General features: G+C 45.7%; 1 protein-coding gene across 1 annotated transcript in view; it reads right to left on the minus strand.

The window, feature by feature from the left end:
• Positions 1-9,185: 9,185 nt before the first annotated feature.
• ARAP2 (ArfGAP with RhoGAP domain, ankyrin repeat and PH domain 2) overlaps positions 9,186-19,494 on the minus strand; it is a 53,875-nt gene continuing 43,566 nt past the window's right edge. Inside the window, exons 7-8 of the mRNA XM_068271835.1 lie at positions 14,561-14,570; positions 9,186-9,338 (exon numbers count right to left, since the gene is read on the minus strand). Coding sequence (XP_068127936.1) covers positions 9,186-9,338; positions 14,561-14,570 — 163 coding nt within the window. The remainder of the gene's footprint in view (positions 9,339-14,560; positions 14,571-19,494) is intronic.

The following is a 19,494-nucleotide window of genomic DNA, read 5'->3' on the forward strand; positions in this document are numbered from 1 at the left end:
GGCATGCCATGGTTACAACTTCACTCCCCTCAGATAGATTGGGTTTCAGGTCAGCTAACGAGCTGGTCTACCTATTGTCATCATCACTGTTTAGCGAAAGTAACCGTGGGTAACACCAAGATTCAGGTTAAAGGTGTGCCAAACCAATACGCAGAATTCGCTGACGTATTCTGTCCCAAATCAGCAGATAAACTTCCCCCCACCGTACCTACGACTGTCCCATCAATTTAAGATCTGGTTGTATGCCTCCTAGGGGCCATCTCTATAATCTATCTGGGCCTGAGAAACTGGCAATGCAGGAATACATCAAAGAAAACTTGGCCAAGGGTTTCATCCGTCCCTCTCGTTCACCAGCAGGGGCAGGATTCTTTTTTGTAAAAAAAAAAAAAAGGATGGAGGTCTTCGTCCCTGCATTGATTATCGAGGCTTAAACAAGATTACAGTGAAAAATCGTTATCCTTTACCCTTGATTGACGATCTGTTCACTCAGGTTACCAACGCCAAGATTTTCTCGAAACTAGATTTGAAAGGCGCATACAACCTAGTTCGAATTAGAGAGGGTGACGAATGGAAGACGGCCTTTAACACACCCGATGGGCACTACGAGTACCTGGTGATGCCCTTGGGGTTGTGTAACGCCCTGGCCGTCTTCCAGGAGTTGATTAATGAGGTTTTCAGGGAGGTGTTGGGGAAGTTCGTCGTAGTATATCTGGACAATATACTGATCTTCTCGTTCAATCTCTCGGAACATCGAAAGCATGTTAAGTTTGTCCCAGGGAAGTTAAGACAGAATCTGCTTTACGTTAAATTAGAGAAATGTATTTTCGAAGTAACCTCTGTTGCCTTCTTGGGGTACATTATCTCTACGTCTGGCCTCTCTATGGATCCTGGAAAGGTTTCTGCTGTCTTGGAGTGGCCTCAGCCTGTGGGACTGAAGGCGCTCCAAAGATTTTTGGGCTTAGCCAACTACTACAGGAGGTTTATAAAGGGGTACTCTACAGTGGTCTCGCCTCTCACCAGTCTCACCAAGAAGGGGGCTGATACTTACCACTGGTCAGCAGAGGCACATTCTGCATTTTCTACACTGAAAAAACTGTTCTGTTCTGCACCCATATTAAGACATGTGGATGTCACCTTCCCCTTTAACGTGGAGGTTGATGCCTCAGAGGTGGGGTGGGGGCTGTATTGTCTCAGCGATCGGGTTTGCAGGGCAAACTCCAGCCATGCGCCTACTTCTCTCGTGGGTTTTCACCCGCAGAGAAAAACTATGATATAGGCAACTGGGAGCTTTTAGCTATCAAGTTAGCTTTTGAGGAATGGCGACATCGGCTAAAAGGTGCAGAACATACTATCACCGTTTATACAGATCATAAAAATCTGGAGTACATAGAGGGCGCCAAGAGACTTAGCCCTCATCAGGCCCGATGGTTTTTGTTCTTTTCAAGATTCAGATTTGTAATTACGTATACCCCTGGTAGTAAAAACATCAAGGCCGACGCCTTGTCCAAGTGTTTCGAGCCCGAGACGGTACAGCCCTCAGCCCCTGAGACCATTCTACCTCAGAAGGTAGTTTTGGCAGCCACTGAGACCTGGAAGGATTGGACAGTGACTCTGAGTCCTTACCAACAGGATGTTCCAGAGGGGAAGCCTGATTGGGTTATGTTTGTGCCACTGCCTTTCCGTCTACAACTCCTACAGCTGTTTCATTCCCACAAGAATGCTGGTCATCCCGGGGCCACCAGAACCCAGGATTTACTGGCCAGATGTGCTTGGTGGCCTACGTTGGCAACAGATTGTAAGGAATTTGTAAGAGAGTGTGCAGTGTGTGCTAGGAGTAAACCTTCTCGCCAGGCTCCTGTTGGTACTTTACAACCCTTACCAGTGCCAAGTGAACCATGGACTCATTTGTCCATGGATTTTGTTGGAGAACTCCCCAGATCTAAGGGCAAGACGGTCATTTGGGTGGTAGTAGACAGATTCAGTAAGATGGCTCATTTTGTTCCATTGAAAGGACTCCCCTCGGCTCAGGAATTGGCTGATCTCTTCATCCAGCATGTTTTCCGGCTGCATGGCATTCCGGAAAATGTAGTGTCAGATCGGGGAGTCCAATTTGTATCTAAGTTTTGGAAAGCTTTTTGCCATCAGCTGGATATGGACCTTGCATTCTCATCAGGCTACCACCCACAGACCAATGGCCAGACCGAGAGAGTTAACCAGTCCCTAGAACAATTTCTCAGATGTTATGTTGCAGATGCGCAGTCCGATTGGGTAAAATTTTTGCCGTTTGCAGAATTTGCGCACAACAACCTGAAAAGTTCCTCTTCAGGATTTTCCCCATTCCAGGTAGTGTCGTGAAGATCACCCAAGTTTGCCCCGTTGCCGGTGGCATCTACACCATTCCCGGCCATGAAGGATTAGCAGAGGGCTTTGAAGGAGATTTGGGGAATGGTTAAGAGGAACTTGGGGAAAGCGTTCCAGACCCAGAAATAACAGGCAGGGCCTTCTAGTGCACACGTAGAGTGGAAGTTCTCTCCGGGAGACTTGGTGTGGGTGTCCACTCGGCATTTGGCCCTGAAGCAACTGTCACCCAAGCTGGGTCCTAGATTCATAGGACCATTCCCAGTGACCAGAAAAATTAATAATGTCACTTATGCGATTGATCTCCCGGCCAGCATGCGAGGTGTGAGATCATTCCATGTGTCTCTGTTGAAGCCGGCAATGCACGTTGTTTCCTCTCCCCCCTCCCCCCCCCCCGTGATGGTTGATGATCAACCTGAATATGAGATTGAAAAGACTCTGGATTCTCGGTTAGTGCAGAATTCCGTGCAGTATCTGGTCCACTGGAAAGGATATGGTGTGGAGGAAAGAACTTGGGTGCCAGATTGTCGCATGCAGAAGAATTAAAGAAAGAATTTCATGACTCACATCCTGGGAAGCCCAGTGGGAAGTGTCCGGAGTCCACTCCTCAGGGGGGGGGGGGGTACTGTAATGGATTGCGGAGATGCCGTCGCGCGGTCTGGTGGCGGGGCTGCTGTCTCCATGTTCAGACTGGCGGTTTCCGCACAGCGGCATGCATCTGGTTTGCCTGGGCCTTCTAGTGCACACAGATAAAGAGCTACACGCGCGCGGGGAGGCAGGACCTTTATGCCAGTAGGAGAGGGATCAGCTGATCAGGTCCATCAGCTGATCCCAGCGCAGTTATTGATTGGCTGAGTGGCGCTGGGCGGCGCTGAGGAGCATTGCAGTATATATAGATGTTGCTGGTCAGTTTCAGGTTGTCTGCCGTTGTGAATACTTACGTGTGAGCACTCAGACCTCAGTCAGATCCCACAGTGTGTTAGAACCAGGTGGACCTGGGAATTCACACAAGCTTAGGATTACTGTGTCATTGCTGTGTTATACTTTAGACCAGTTCCAGGGGGTTAAGACCAAGGACCTCACACCCAAGCTTAGGATTACTGTGTCATTGCTGTGTTATACTTTAGACCAGTTCCTGGGTGTTGAGACCAAGGACCTCACACCCTAGTCTAGGACTCTGCTTTATTCTGTTATGACTATTTGCTCTGTCGACCTCTCTATTGCTTTCTGATTCGGTACCTCTGCATATCTGCCTACCTGTTGCCAAACCCTGCCTGTACCCGGTTACCGAATCAGCCTTCTGTCTCTGTACCTTATCTGCTCGTGTGTTGCCGACCTGGCCTGCCCAACCTTCCAGGCTGCCACTCACCCCTTGAGTGCTCAGTCTATCTGTACTACCCGTGACACTATTCCACCAAGTGTCAGTTAGCTGCAAGGACCTCCTGCTCCTCAGAGAATCCTTCCTGCAGTACAGCCAGGGGCCTCTATCCCATTGGAGTCCTCTGGCTGCAGTACAGTCTGATTCCCAGTTTACCAGGGAATTACTGGCTGCCAGATTGTCCCTATCTCCTCTCTTAGGAGAGAGTTCCTGCACAGCCAAGGGCCACCTGCTCCTCGGGTGGTCTCTGGTCGAAGTTATCTGTGTCTCCCGCCCCACGGGAGATAGCCTACAGTTGCACCAAACACTTACACTCTATTAGGTGTTCAGAGGTTAGTCATACTTGTATTATTGGTGATTCTGCAGATCATCAATAATCAGGTATACATCTGTATTGTTGGTGATACTGCAGATCACCAATAATCAGATTCTCTCTGTGTGCTGACACCAATCGTTACACACCTAGACCATTCTATTGCTAATCTATATGCTTTAGTAGATCATCTCTTTGCAGCTACAACTTCTGGGAAGGCTGTTCTTAAGGTTTAGGAAGATAATCATGATTCATCACTCATCTATCTACAACTAGAGATGGCCCGAACCTCCGATTTTCAGTTCGCGAACCGGGTTCAATTCGGTTCGCGCGAACTTTCTCGAACCGCAATAGACTTCAATGGGGAGGCAGACTTGGAAAACTAGAAAAATGTATGCTGGCCACAAAGGTTATGGAAAAGATGTTTCTAAGGGTCTAACACCTGGAGGGGGGCATGGCAGCGTGGGATAGACGCCCAAAGTCCAGGGGAAAAATCTGGCTCTGACGCAAAGCAGCGTTTTAAGGGCAGAAATTACATTGAATGCTAAATTGCAGGCCTAAAGTGCTTTAACCACTTGAGGACCCACCCTTTACCCCCCCTTAAGGACCAGCGCTGTTATTTGTGATCTGTGGTGGGTGGGCTCTACAGCCCCCAGCACAGATCAGGGTGCATCTAGAGCGATCAGATCGCCCCCCTTTTTCCCCCACTATGGGGATGATGTGCTGGGGGGGTCTGATCGCTCCTGCCTGCCGGTGTTGCGGGGGGGGGGGGCACCTCAAAGCCCCCCTCCGCGGCGAAATCCCCCCCCCCCTCCCTCTCCTACCTGGCCCCCCTGGTGTTCCGGGCTGCACAGGACGCTATCCGTCCTGTGCAGCCAGTGACAGGACGTCCCCTGTCACATGGCGGCGATCCCCGGCCGCTGATAGGCCGTGGGATCGCCGATCTGCCTTACGGCGCTGCTGCGCAGCAGCGCCGTACAATGTAAGCAAAGCGGATTATTTCCGCTTGTGTTTACATTTAGCCTGCGAGCCGCCATCGGCGGCCCGCAGGCTATTCACAGAGCCCCCCGCCGTGATTTGACAGGAAGCAGCCGCTCGCGCGAGCGGCTGCTTCCTGATTAATCAGCCTGCAGCTGGCGACGCAATACTGCGTCGCTGGTCCTGCAGCTGCCACTTTGCCGACGCGCGGTATGAGTGCGCGGTCGGCAAGTGGGTAAAACATCTTGCATGTGTAAACATCAATCAGGGAGTGTAATTAGAGTACTGTTTCACCCTGACACACCAAACTCACTGTGTAACGCACCGCAAACAGCTGTTTGTGTAGTTACGGCTGTGCTGGACTGGTGCATACCATGGCGAGATTGCTATTCCTCACTCAGTGATGTCAGGTAATGTCTGACTGCCTAATCAGCTTTCAATGGTTATTTCTCTACCATTGTTAAAGCTTACATCTATTTTTTTAAATACTTGTTCTGCTTGCTGTTCAGTACCTGCAATGAGAATCTTTTATGGAGGGCAAGTCTGCCATTGCGAGTGACCACGGGTAATGGCCGGGGAATCCTGGTTCGATTCGTTCCGGAGTGGGAGCCTATGAAACGGCTACCACCACCACACATCCAAGGAAGGCAGCAGGCACGCTGTGGGCAAAGGAGCAGGAATGGCTACCACACACACCCAAGGAAGGCAGCAGGCATGGCATGCACCAGGGACGCCTCTGGCCATTTTGTCACTCCAGGCAAGGAAATCTGTGCCGCCCCCCCCCCCCCCCCCAATTAAGATAATCACAATGCTGCAGCATTTCAACAGAAAATTATTGTATTACAGTAGTGGTTCAGTGCAATACTATGAGCCGCCGATCTACCGCCTCTATACCACTGTGTCCAATTGAAAAATGTACTGTTTGATCGAAATTTTGATGCATTTTTGTAACGGATTAATTGATCGAAAGTATAATCGATGTGGGTGGTTGGTAATCACCAGATTCAATCCTAGTGAAAGAATCTGTCAGTAAAAATGAATGCATGTATTGACAACTATAGGCTAGGGTTACTAATAACAAGATCGGGGTGATTAAATTGTGAGGGTAAGAGGTGGTGGGGGGCAAAGTAGAGAATGACAAGAAACATTTATATTGCATTTTTCTCCTGGTGGACTCAGGAGCTGCAGCCACTAGGACACACTCTATAGGCAGTAGCAGTGTTAAGGAGTCTTGCCCAAGGTCTCTTATTGAATAGGTGCTGGCTTACTGAGCAGGAATAGCTGAGATTTGCTGAGGTTTGAACCCAGGTTGCCAGTGCCAGAGGCACAGCCCTTAACCATTACACTATCCAGAGAGAGGGGGAGAAAAAAAAACACTTTTATTTAGCTTCCCTGTATGACAAGAAGACAGCCAGCACTAGGGGAAGGGGAAACAAAGGTTAATAAGGGAGAGAAGATAAGTGGAGAGATACTGAGAGGGAGCAGAGAGCTTAGATAGTATTGCAGTCCCATATCTCACAGAGGCTACTTGCCTGTAATGTGACTCCTGTCCCTGCCAGTCTCTCACACATGTCAGAAAGCAGCTCTCCTGGAGTCTAGGGACAGTCAAAAACTTTTCAACCTGTGTAATTCCTTATCAAGCTGCCCACATGCAGTCTTTACAATGGTAAGAGAGCAGACAAGAGTTTTTTTTTCTATGGACTCTGCATAAGGCAAGCCTCCTCAGCCAGCCTAGTGTTTCACATTGCCTTATACAAGGAAAACCTCAATGTACCAGGCACTGTACCAGCAGCCTGGAAGAAAAGCTCCCCCTTTGTCCCTCGGCCAGTCCGTTCTGGAATGCCTTGTACCTGCTTCCCAGAAAGACACCATCCTCCTCAGCTGATGTGTTTTCACAGTCATAAGGAGGGGCGGGACAGGAGTGAACAGACACACTCTAAATCCTGAGATAACAACTAATTAGGGAATGTCATACAAAGTGTTGTAGACAATATGCTGAAGGATGGACTGTGGAAAACTGACTGCCCTATAAACAGCTCAATACAAAGTAAACAAAACCAAACACAACATGAAACCCCTCATAATTAGCAGCTGGAATATTCAAGGCTTGAATGATTCAGCTTTTGGAACCAAAATAAACGACCCAGACTTTGAAGAAAGACTAAGAAAGGTGGACATACAGATCCTCCTAGAGACATGGACCCAGACAGAGGACGAGTCATCAGTACCCATTGGTTATCGGGAATTCACTGTCGCAGCCCAGAAACACAAACATATCAAGCAGGGCCGATGCTCAGGAGGGATTATAATCTGGTACAAGGAGGAGCTCCAAGAATACATCAAACCAGTGAAGAGAGGGAACATCTCTTCTCAGACTGACATTTACCTCTGTGCAGCATATATTGCACCAGCAGAATCACCATACTCTAATCCAGAGAGCTACCAAGTCCTACAAAGGGAAGCTGCTCACTTCCAAACCTTGGGGAAAATACTTATCTACGGTGACCTAAATGCCAGAACAGGAACATAAAAAGACTACCTCACTTCAGAAAGCAATTTCCATATATTTGGACCTGAGACCCAGTACCCTGAAACCATACAGAAAGATAGAAACAGCTATGACAGCACAATCAATAAGTATGGGAAACAACTACTGAACCTCTGCAAAGGTCTAGGACTTCATATCCTTAATGGCTGAAACAAGGGGGACTCTCTAGGGAGATATACACTAAACTCCCATGTAGGTAGTAGTGTGGTGGACTATGCCATCAGTGACATGGACCCTGCAAGCATCCGTGCTCTCATAGTCACCCCACAATCACACCTGTCAGACCACAACCAAATCCTACTATACATCAATTCCTCAAGCAAACCCTCTGTACAACAACATCCAGGAAGCCTGTGTAACCTACCACCCACTTTTAAATGGTCCAGAGAATCAACCATAAAGTACAAGGAGACTCTCAACAGACCAGAAGCAATACAGCTACTTCTGGACTATCAAACGTATACCTACAACCCTGATCAACAAGGTGTGCAGCAAGCAGCAAAGTACCTCAACCAGATATTACACACCATTGCAGAAATGGCCAACATAAGAAGGACTGCCCAAAAGAGACCATCAAAGACAAACTCAAACAAATGGTTCGACAGGGAATGCAAGTCACTAAGAAACAACCTACGAGCCTTATCAAACAAAAAACACAGACATCCAAACAACATAGAATTGAGAACAGCACATGATGCCACACAACGTCAATATAAAGCGACTATTAACCTCCTTGCCGGTTATCCCGAACACAGTTCGGGGTAACCTGCGCAGGAGGATTTCTCAGGCCCCGCTGGGCCGATTTGCATAATTTTTTTTTCCTACACGCAGCTAGCACTTTGCTAGCTGCGTGTAGTACGCGATCGCCGCCGCTCACCGCCGATTCGCCGCTACCCGCCGCGCCGAGCCGCCCCCCCCCGCCCCAGACCCCTGCACAGCCTGGCCAATCAGTGCCAGGCAGCGCTAAGGGGCGGATCGGGATTCCCTCTGACGTCACGACGGGGAAGCCCTGCAGGAAATCCCATTCTCAACGGGGTTCCCTGCATACTCTGATCGCCGAAGGCGATCAGAGTTGGTGGGGGGATGCCGCCGCTCAGCGGCTATCATGTAGCGAGCCCTGGGCTCGCTACATGATTTTAAAAAAAAAAAAAAAAAAAAAAAAGTGCAGCGCTGCCTCCTTGCCGGATTTTTTAGACCGGCAAGGAGGTTAAAAAGAAAAAACAAAACCACATCCAAAATCGACTCCAACGGCTTGAAGAATCCCTGCAAGACAACTCCTTTTGGGAGACCTGGAAACAAATTGGTAAAACACCCAAACAAAATAATCAGCACATCCAAAATGGCCAAGTCTGGCTACAATACTTCAAAGACCTATACAGAGATATCCCTATAAAAGAACTCAGCCCAGAACAAACACAAATATTCAGCAAATAAAGAACCTGGAGGAGAAGGTGAAAGATTTTCAAAACCCACTTGACACACCTTTCACACTGGAGGAAATAAAAGAGAAGATAAAATCCATGCAAGGCAAAAAAGCTAGTGGCACAGATGGAATCCTATCAGAAATGATCATATCTGGCTCCCCAGAAATCCATGCTGCAATATGGAAACTAATCAACCTGGTCCTGTATGCCGGTTACTTCCCTGAGGTCTGGAATGAAGGACTCATAACTCCCGTTTACAAGAGTGGAGATCGCTATGGCCCAGCCAACTACAGAGGCATCTGTGTGAGCAGCACACTGGGAAAACTGTTCAACAGCATCCTGAATAAGAGAATCCTCACCTTTCTCACACAGCACAATGTTATCAGTAAGAGCCAAGCAGGTTTTATGCCAAACCATCGCACCCTTATCAAGCACCATGTACACAGACGAAGAAAGGGAAAATATTTGCCTGCTTTGTGGACTTGAAAAAGGCTTTTGACTCAGTGTGGCATCCAGGTTTGTTCCTGAGACTCCTAGAGAGCGGAATAGGAGGGAAAACATATGATGTCATAAAGACTGGGAACAAGTGCAGTGTGAAAGTAAATGGGAAAAGAACACCTTTCAGAAGATATAGAAGAGAGTGTTGTCCTTCTGGGCCCACCTACAGAGCAGCAGCCCCGACTCACCCCACTACAAAGCCATGCTGCACAATGAAGACCAAGAAAAGCTGTGTGCACTGAAAGTCGTGGACAGCTCTATACTCCCTCCAACCCCTGATCTAAAGGTCATAACAAAAGTCCAGATAAAACACACCACAGCTAAGAGCAAAGAAGACTATGTGGAAAAATGGAGGAGTGAAATAAAACAGTCACAAAAGCTAACCATATACCAGTCTCTACAAAGAGAATATAAAATGGCCCCATACCTGGAAAAGATGCAAAACTCTCAAGAGAGGAAAATCCTGAGTGTCTACAGATTGAGTGCTCACAACCTCAAAATAGAGTCTGGGAGACACAGACAGACGTACAAACCCAGGGAGGAGAGACTATGCCAACACTGTGAGCAGAAGACCCTTGAGGATGAAAGCCACTTCCTATTGCACTGCCACAAATATACTGCAACCAGGGACACTTACTTTAAGAAATTGTTGGAACTATTCCCAGACTTTCTCACACTAGAAGACAAGAGAAAAATATTTATCCTACTGGGAGAAGAGGAATCCACAGTGACACTCGCTGCACACTATGTCACAGCATGCCACAGACTGAGAGGAGCATAACGCAACTGTAAACCTAAAAATGTCCACAGACTGCTTAGCCACTGTCCCCCTACCCCACCCCCACCCATGTCCCCCTTTTTCCCCCTGCTTTGGCAATACCTGTAATGAATCTTGGTCATGCCAATAAAGCTATCTTTGATTTGATTTGATTTGACAAAAGTTTTGTAGACTCATTATGAGAGACTGAGCAGCAGATGCTTTCATTAGAACTTTTTATCTTCGCACCCTCAGTTTTCAGTCTCTAAGGACAGGAAATATAAATGTTTTTCCCCCTGGAAGCACCCCCAGATAAATCTGTCACTCCAGGCAGTTGGTTTATCAGCTGGTGCCTAGAGGAGCCTCTGGCATGCACGTCCCGAGGTAGTGACCAAGAATAACAATACAGGAGGACTTTCGAGGCCCTGCTGTATATGACACTGATAGACTTTACTACCTTTAACGAGAATCTGTTATGGAGGGCAAGTCTGCCATCCATTCAAGTGAAAGGTATGCACTGACTGCCAGGTATAAAACAATGTGCAGTCAAAGATGCAGTGAAAGGTATGCAGTGACTGCAAACAGCTGTTTGTGTAGTGACGGCCGTGCTGGACTGGTCCGCACCATGACGAGAGTGCAGGTGATGGTGGCTTTACAGCCCATATGATCGCCGGGCTGAGGTAGCTGAACGACAGAACAGTGACTGTCCAGCTGATCAAATTTGGTCTGTCCACAATGAAGCAACAGCCTTATTATCTTTGGTGTGCCCCCCCCCCCCCCCACGAGACACTCATATAGCCGTCGGTCATTGCTTCATTGTGATACGCAAGCCCCTTCACCGCGGCAAGGTAATGATCATACATACAGACTGGTGACAGCGCTCATGGATGCATCCGTTTGCAAACCTACAAAGGCAATGCAAATCCCCTCTGGACTAAATACACGCCCTGAATGCAAAGCAGATGCAAATTGTGTGCTAATTCTAATCTAAAGCTTTGTAGAATTATTGTGGATCAGTGAATGCAGCTAGCCACTAGTATACACACATTCAATTCATACAGCAAAAGGAATGGCAGCGCTTTCAAAAACTCATACCTGAATGTTTTAATAGCATAAGATGTGCAGAGCTCCAATACTACTGGACTAAAATACACACCAACACTCATTGCAGGCACAAAAAGTGGGGGGAACATGACTTCACTGAGGGGTAAATACATACTCGAATGAATTATCTGCTATAATGTGCAGAGTTCCAATACCTACTGGACTAAAATACACACCTAGCTTCACTTCATGCAAAAGGGGGGTGTTAGCTTCAGAGATAATATGTGCACAAATTATGCCTACTAGACTTCCCCACGGCTATGACGGACCCCCTTGGGGAAGACCTAACGCTAATCTAGCGATAAAAACCACAACATTTCCAGTGCAGCTAATCAGACAAAGGGTATACACATTTGATAAAACATACATACAGACTGGTGACAGCGCTCATGGATGCATCCGTTTGCAAACCTACAAAGGCAATGCAAAGCCCCTCTGGACCCTCACTGAATTCATGTTCCCCCCACTTTTTGTGCCTGCAATGAGTGTTGGTGTGTATTTTAGTCCAGTAGTATTGGAGCTCTGCACATCTTATGCTATTAAAACATTCAGGTATGAGTTTTTGAAAGCGCTGCCATTCCTTTTGCTGTAAGGTAATGAGCATGAAGGGGAATGGGCACATGTAAATGCCTTTTGTTTTGTTGTTGCAGCTGCAGTGCAGCCAGAGAAATTAGGCAGGCATGTACACACACCAGAAAAATTATTATAGCGGCCGCTGCTAGCAGCGGCCTTAAAAATTCAGGAATCCGCCTGGAGTCCTGGACCCTGTTGGTTGTAGTAGAGAGAAGGCAGTCAAGTGGCCTGTGGGCAGAGGTGCTGTGTGGGGAGCGACTTAGTCTTGGGGCAGGCAGCCAGTCACACGGCGTGCAGGCACAGTGACATGTGCTCAACTCACGTAGGTAGGTGGGTGCACTGTGAACAACAGGTAGGCAGGTATATGCAGTAATGGGTATTACAATGTGCACCTGTCACACACAGACAGGTAGCAGACAGGCACAGTGACACTGCGTGCGCTCAACTCACGTAGGTAGGTGAGTGCACTGTGAACAACAGTTAGGTAGGTATATGCAGTAATGGGTATTACAATGTGCACCTGTCACACACAGAGAGGTAGCGAACAGGCAAAGTGACATTGCGTGCTCTCAGCTCACGTAGGTAGGTGGGTGCACTGTGAACAACAGGTAGGTAGGTAAATGCAGTAATGGGTATTACAATATGCACCTGTCACACACACAGGTAGTCACTGAATGTGCTGGGTCTGGCCGTGGCACACACAGTAGGAATTATCAAGGCTGTCTATGCAACATAAGTGTCTGTGGGACACACAGAAAAAAAATAGATCACAAGAACAAGATTAGCTCTCAAAAGAGCTGTTGTGAGGTGCTTTTTTAGCAATAAGAATCAGAAAGGAACAAGCTAACAAGCCTACAAGAGCCTAACTAATCTTTCCCTATGGTAGAGTCTGTAGCAGCTGTTCCTTCTCTAATTACTGCAGGCACACGAGTGAGTATAATGGCCGGCGGTGCCGACCTTTTATCAGGGGGGGGGGCGGCTCCAGGAGGGAGTGTAGCCTGATTGGCTACAATGTGCCTGCTGACTGTGATGTAGAGGGTCAAAGTTGACCCTAATGGTGCATTATGGGGGCAAACTGAACTTCCGGAAAAGTTTGCGGTTCTCAGCAATCGCGAACCACCGGAAGTTCGCCGAGAACCGTTCGCCGGTGAACCGTTCAGGCCATCTCTATCTACAACCTCAACATGATGTGCTGAAATAGTTCAGAATACTGCTCAAGGTCATCTGCTGCTTCAGAGCATCTAGAAGTTTGGTGTGGTAATAAGTAGAGGGAATATGCTCATTACTCACCACAGCTCATTAACTGGCAGCCATGTGCCTTCAATGATTAAAAAAAAAACCAGATTTTGAGGTGACATCTGCTCAGTCTTTCACTATACTACATCTGTAAAGTACAGCAGTTGCAACAGATGCATGCCTGTTCTCATGGAGCTGAAGAGCCTTATTACAACTTCGTTAAACTGGAGTATATTGAAAAGAAACATTACTGTAATTTCTACAGCCCATGTGCATTTTTTTGGCCTGCCTGAAAAATACATGTTGTCCTAAATGCTGAATGTAGTGAGGAAAAAAATGTCCTTAAAAGGAAGGCGTGAGAACTATGGAAGTTGCCATATATATTTCCTTTTAAGCAATACCAGTTGCCTGGCAGTACTGTTGATCGTTCCATTTTTTAATTTGTGCATTTGCTCTTTGATATTTGAATAAAAATGAATCCTTTATACCTTTAAAACACTCTTTTTGTAAAGTTTTGGGTTGGATTTTATTTATATGTTACAGTCAGAACCCGAAGTCTGGCCACTTCGGGTTCTGGCCGGTCAAAATGCGAAGTTGCCGTGTCCCTGTGGCCAATGTTAGAAATGAACAGGATTCCCCGGCTCCCAGCAGTGTTAAATTGATGAATTCCTCCCCTGGCAGCAATGTAAAAGATTAAGCCGCCGCTTCGGCTCTGCCTTTTCTCCTCCCCCTGCCTCTCTCCTAAACAGCTCTTGCAGATGGTGGGGACATGCGTTTCCCCCTAGAGTTGTTCGTAGCGGCAGGTAATCCTGCCATTCGTTCCTGCAGAGCGGGTGCTGGCAGAAGCAATTTCTGCAGCTTCTCCGCTCTGCTTCCCTGCCACTACGAATGATCCTGGGGGACACACGTGTCCCCCGGCTGCAAGAGCTGTTTAGGAGAGAGGCAGGGGAAGGAGTGGAGGCAGGACCGAAGCGGCGGCTTAATCTGTTACATTGCCGCCGGGGGAGAATTCATTCATTTAACGCTGCTGGGAGCCGGGGATACTGTTCATTTCCAACATTGGCCGTAGGGACACAGCCACTTCACGTTTTGACCGGCCAGAACCCGAAGTGGCCAGACTTCGGGTTCTGGCCATAACATATACACGCATCTTCCTGTTTCCCTACCCCATATTAGACTGTTGATCATTCAGCTCAGTAGGGTCTACATTACAAACCTGAAACAAGCATGCGGGTAATCTTGTCAGATGTGTCATCTGCATGCTTGTTCTGGGTCTGCATGCTTGTTCAGGGCCAATGACTTAAAGTAATAGAAGCAGAGGATCAGCAGGGCAGTCAGGCAATGTGCATTATTTAAAAGGAAATACACATGTCAGATGCCATAACCATCTCACCTTGGGTTCCCTTTAAAGAGGAAAAAACAAAATAACAATACAGACCTTTACATCAGGTTGGACTGTATGATTACAAATATACACAATTATTAATTGTTAACAGTTTTGTTTGAAAGGATAAAGATTTCTATTTTGCAATGTTTTATCTCAGAGAAAGATTACAGCAGGAAACTCATTTACTCTTGAGCAGATGGCACAGGGCATATGCAAAGATTGTAGGAAAGGGGAAAAACTTTGAAAAGACACAACAAAATGAATATAATTACAGATCTGCCCACTTTATTCAAAGTCAAAGAGTAAATCAGCCTTTCAGTGCAGCTTTAAATAAGTCTCTGCGTTGGTAACATCATTATAGTCAGAGCTCTTCTACCTCTTCTGCGTGAGAATTATATTTTCATTGTATGCAAAACAATACGGCTGTCACTTTCAGGGCTGAATCTGTAATTGTAGAGTTTGTCAATAGATTTACTAAGGTTTAGGAAACAACAATTCAATTAATTAAATAAAAGTTTTCTAGATGATCTCAGCTTGACAGCAGAACAAAACATTAATTAAAAAGGAGTTCTGTGTCTGTAATGATATGCTAGCTTACTAGAGGAGAAAAGAGACTTAGCACTATTAAGTGCTGCTAGAGGTTGTGGTCATGTTTGAGTGTTTGCAGACAGAATGGTTAATAAGACATGTTAAACCCGGTTTAAAAAAAAATAGCAGATTATATGAAAGCCAGTCTTCCTATAGTGTCCTCTATGGTAACATTCATTGAGCTCCCACTTAGCTTACAATATACACTATTGCCCATATTGTATTCATTTGTCTCCTACATTTTCTCCAAAGAGATATTTTCAAACATTACCATTAACCCTCCTGGTGGTTTATAAAAATCCGCCAGGGTCGCAGCAAAGCCGTTTTAAAAAAAAAAAATTCATGTAGCCAGACAAGGTCTCGCTACATGATAGCCGCTGCTCAGCGACATCCCCCCAGCCCCTCAGATCGGAGATCAGGAGATCCCGTTCAAATGGGATCTCCTGGAGGGCTTCCCTGTCACCATGGCGATGGGCTGGATGGCGTCACCGACGTCCTCGATGTCGTGACGTCAAAGGGGACTCCGATCCACCCCACAGCGCTGCCTGGCACTGATTGGCCAGGCAGCGCACGGGGTCTGGGGGGGTCTGCTGGGGCGCGATGGATAGCAGCGGATCCGCGGGTAGCGGCGGCAATCAGATTGCACACGTAGCTAGCAAAGTGCTAGCTGCGTGTAGCAAAAAAAAAATTATGCAAATCGGCCCAGCGGGGCCTGAGCGGTGCCTTCCGGCGGCATAGCCCGAGCTCAGCTCGGGCTTACCGCCAGGAAGGTTAATTAGGGATGGTCAGAAATGTCGATTTCCATTTCTGCAGAAATTCCGATTTCCGCCAATGCCGATTACCGATTTCACGGATTTCAGATCGGTTTCTGATTTCCGAGTTCGGATTTCCGAGTAGTGTTTTTTTGGTCATTTTTTGCATTCTCTGATTGGCCAAATACTTTTGAGTTGACTCTGCATTGTCTAATTGGTCCAATGCTTCTGAGGTCTGTGATTGGGCTAAAATTACCGAGTTGTGGTATTGCAGTATTTCTGCAGAAATCCAATTTTTAAATGGTTTCCAATCTGTTTCCGAGTAGTGTTTTTTTGCAATTTTTTTTTGCATTCTCTGATTGGTCAAATACTTTCGAGTTGTTTCTGCATTCTCTGATTGGTCCATTGTTTTCGAGTCCTGTGATTGGGCTAAAATTACCGAATTGCAGCAATGCAGTATTTCTGCAGAAATCCGATTTCCGAGTTCTGTTTTCTGATTTCCGAGTTTTGACCGGAAATTCAGACTTCCGTTCGGAAATGTGGAAATTTCAATTCCACGAAATCCGAATGAGCATCCCTAGATACTTTTAAAGCTCCCACCATGTCAGAACATACTCAAAATATGTTTGATATTACTTATTTAACAATTTTTTTTTTACTTTTTCAATTGCTAAGCACTGAAAAGTTATTTTAGGTAAGATAACAATGATCTCCTGTTTCACTGTACTCTGAAATGAAAGCTTTGAACAAATAAACAAATCACCAATCATGAAATTTATTTTACATTAAATGTATTTTACATTTTTGACTCATCACAGCATCCACCTTTGGTAGATATAATTGCACATTCTTCTTACATTGAAAATCAAATATGTTTCAGAATGTTCTTCCTAACTGTTGCAGAAGTTCTCAAAAATGTGTAGCACCTATAGGTTACTTAGCTTTTACTCTTTTGTCCCATTCATTTCAAACCAGCTTGATGGTGTTTAAGTCTAAACACTCTGCTGGCCATTTCATGTTTACAACCTTACCCTACTGTGTTTTTTTCCTAAGGTAATTTTGGAATAGCTTGTGCTTATGTTTTGTGTCATTATCTTGCTATAGGATGTACCCCTAACCATTTAGGCACATTATGGGTGAAAGAGGTGCCCTGGTGTGTATAAAATTATTTGAAAACAAATAAAAATGAAAGGGAGGTAGCTTACCTCAAATAACAAAATCTTTTTAACCAGGGATGAGCAGAAACTACGCTAGTGCGAATTTACGCATCATAGTTCGCATCTACGCATCGTAGTTTGTAGGTGAAGTTTCAAAACTACGTTTACGAATTTATGCATAGCGAAGTACCGCTACGTGTAGCTTACGTCCACTATGCGTAGTTAACATGTGTATTGCGTAGTGGAATGCGTAACTTGCGGATAATTTTCTGCGTGCGATTGTATGCTTACAAATTTATGCATTGGAAAGGGGAATGTACGCATAGAAGAGTTCCCGATATAAGCATTTAAAGAATGTGCAACATTTTTTGCATACGGGCATCAGCATCCACATCCACTATGTTTTGCACTATGTGTAATTGCGTATTTTAACGTGTAGTCTATGAAATGCATACAAAGCGAATATTTGATTTTGAAGCCGTAATTTGGTGAAGCGTAGTTGCGTAAAACTACGCGTAGTTCCAGCGTAGCGAAGTTGGCTGACTACGACCCTCCCTGTTTGTAATAACAAAAGATTTTTATTATTAAGCACAGGCAACACGTTTCACGGGTCTAAGCCCGCTTCCTCAGACCAATAACAGTGCCAAATGGAAAAAAAAAACCATTAGCATAGGGAGCCATCTTTCACCCATATTGTGCTTATCCTATTTTGGTTCCTGGACGTAGTTTCTACGTCCAGGAACCAGGCTCGCTACCGCGCGCTCCCGCGGTCGATCGCGCGCGTGCATGCGCACTCCCGGCCATGGATTCGGTAGCCACGGAATCAATGTATCAGGCTATGGTGCCCGTTCATTGATTCCTCTCGGAAGCTGCGCCTTTTCTGGCCATTCCCTCTCCGATGAGTCACTCTAAGCGTGTGTTACGCTTAGAGTGACGTCATGTTAACAAACTCATGGCCGCCATCTTGTGGCCAAAAAGTAATACTACACCTGTAAAAATAAAAAAATAAAAATTAACAAACATTTACATTATAAATCTATTGTTTACCTCCCACCCTCCCAAAACTACCCAAATAAAATGTTTACTATAAAAAAAAAAACATTACAATAAAAAAAAAACATGTAAATATTTACCTAAGGGTCTAAACTTTTTAAATATCAATGTAAAAATGAAATATTTCTATATTTTTTTTATTTTAAACTTGTAAATAGTGATAGATGCAAAATGGAAAAAATGCACCTTTATTTCCAAATAAAATTTTGTCGCCATACATTGTGATAGGGACCTAATTTTAACGGTGTAATAACCGGGACATATGGGCAAATACAATACGTGAGTTTTAATTATGGAGGCATGTATTATTTTAAAACTATAATGGCTAAAAACTGAGAATTAATGCATTTTTCCATTTTTTTCTTATTCTTCCTGTTAAAATGCATTTACAGTAAAGTGGCTCTTAGCAAAATGTACCCCCCAAAGAAAGCCTAATTGGTGGCGGAAAAAACAAGATATAGATCAGTGCATTGTGATAAGTAGTGATAACGTTATAGGCTAATGAATGGGAGGTGAACATTTCTCACGTGAAAACGACGGAACCTGAATGGGTTAAATACCCCCCAACATATCCTGTTGGAGGGGTTCTTCAGACAGACTACATGTGGTTCACACCACAGGGGGACAACTGTCGATTTTCCTAGGAGAGCGACCGCCACCAGGTGCGGCTGGACCACCCAGATTGGAGTCGGGTTTATGGTCTCCATCTGCTTCTTGCCGTCGGTTGCCCCTCTGCAACCCGCCTTTGTGAGTAGTTTTCATTATACCACTTATAGACCTTACACTAAAATGTATTATGCTACTGGGCTCCCGTCCTTTTTGTGTCCTGTGTCTTTTCTTCAGGGTGTCAAGACACCCCTACCATACCACATTTAGGCACATACTAGAGGGTAATGCATAGCATTACAGAATGCTGTAGTCGCTGTGTTTGTCCAGGGTGCTTCTCACTGACTATAAATCCAGCAAAACTGCTCCACACCCTCACAATTTTTCCTTAGTGTTTGACAGATGATTTCACACACTGAGGAACCATATTTTGCCTACTCAATTGCATACAACAATCCTGTTTGATGAACCAAATTTGTCACCTTCTTCCAGTCTTCAGTAGTCCATTGGCAATTTTCCATGTGCCAGGCAAGCATCTTTTTTCTTATTCTGACATCTTAGCAATGGTTTTCTTGCAGCAATGTGATCTGTCAGACCTGCACCTTGAAGTCTTCTCTTTACAGCTCGAAACTGAGACTTGCTTGCCTACAACTGTTAGGTTATGATTGAACCTGTGTTCCCATGAGCCACCTATTACACAAGCTGTTGATTTCTGATACTGTTGAGGCTTGAAACTTTGTCACCTGATGCTGTTTTGCTAAGTACACAAGACAAGATTTTCTGG

The sequence above is a fragment of the Hyperolius riggenbachi genome, chromosome 1 (genome assembly GCF_040937935.1).
Source record: "Hyperolius riggenbachi isolate aHypRig1 chromosome 1, aHypRig1.pri, whole genome shotgun sequence".
Taxonomy (NCBI): Eukaryota; Metazoa; Chordata; class Amphibia; order Anura; family Hyperoliidae; genus Hyperolius; species Hyperolius riggenbachi.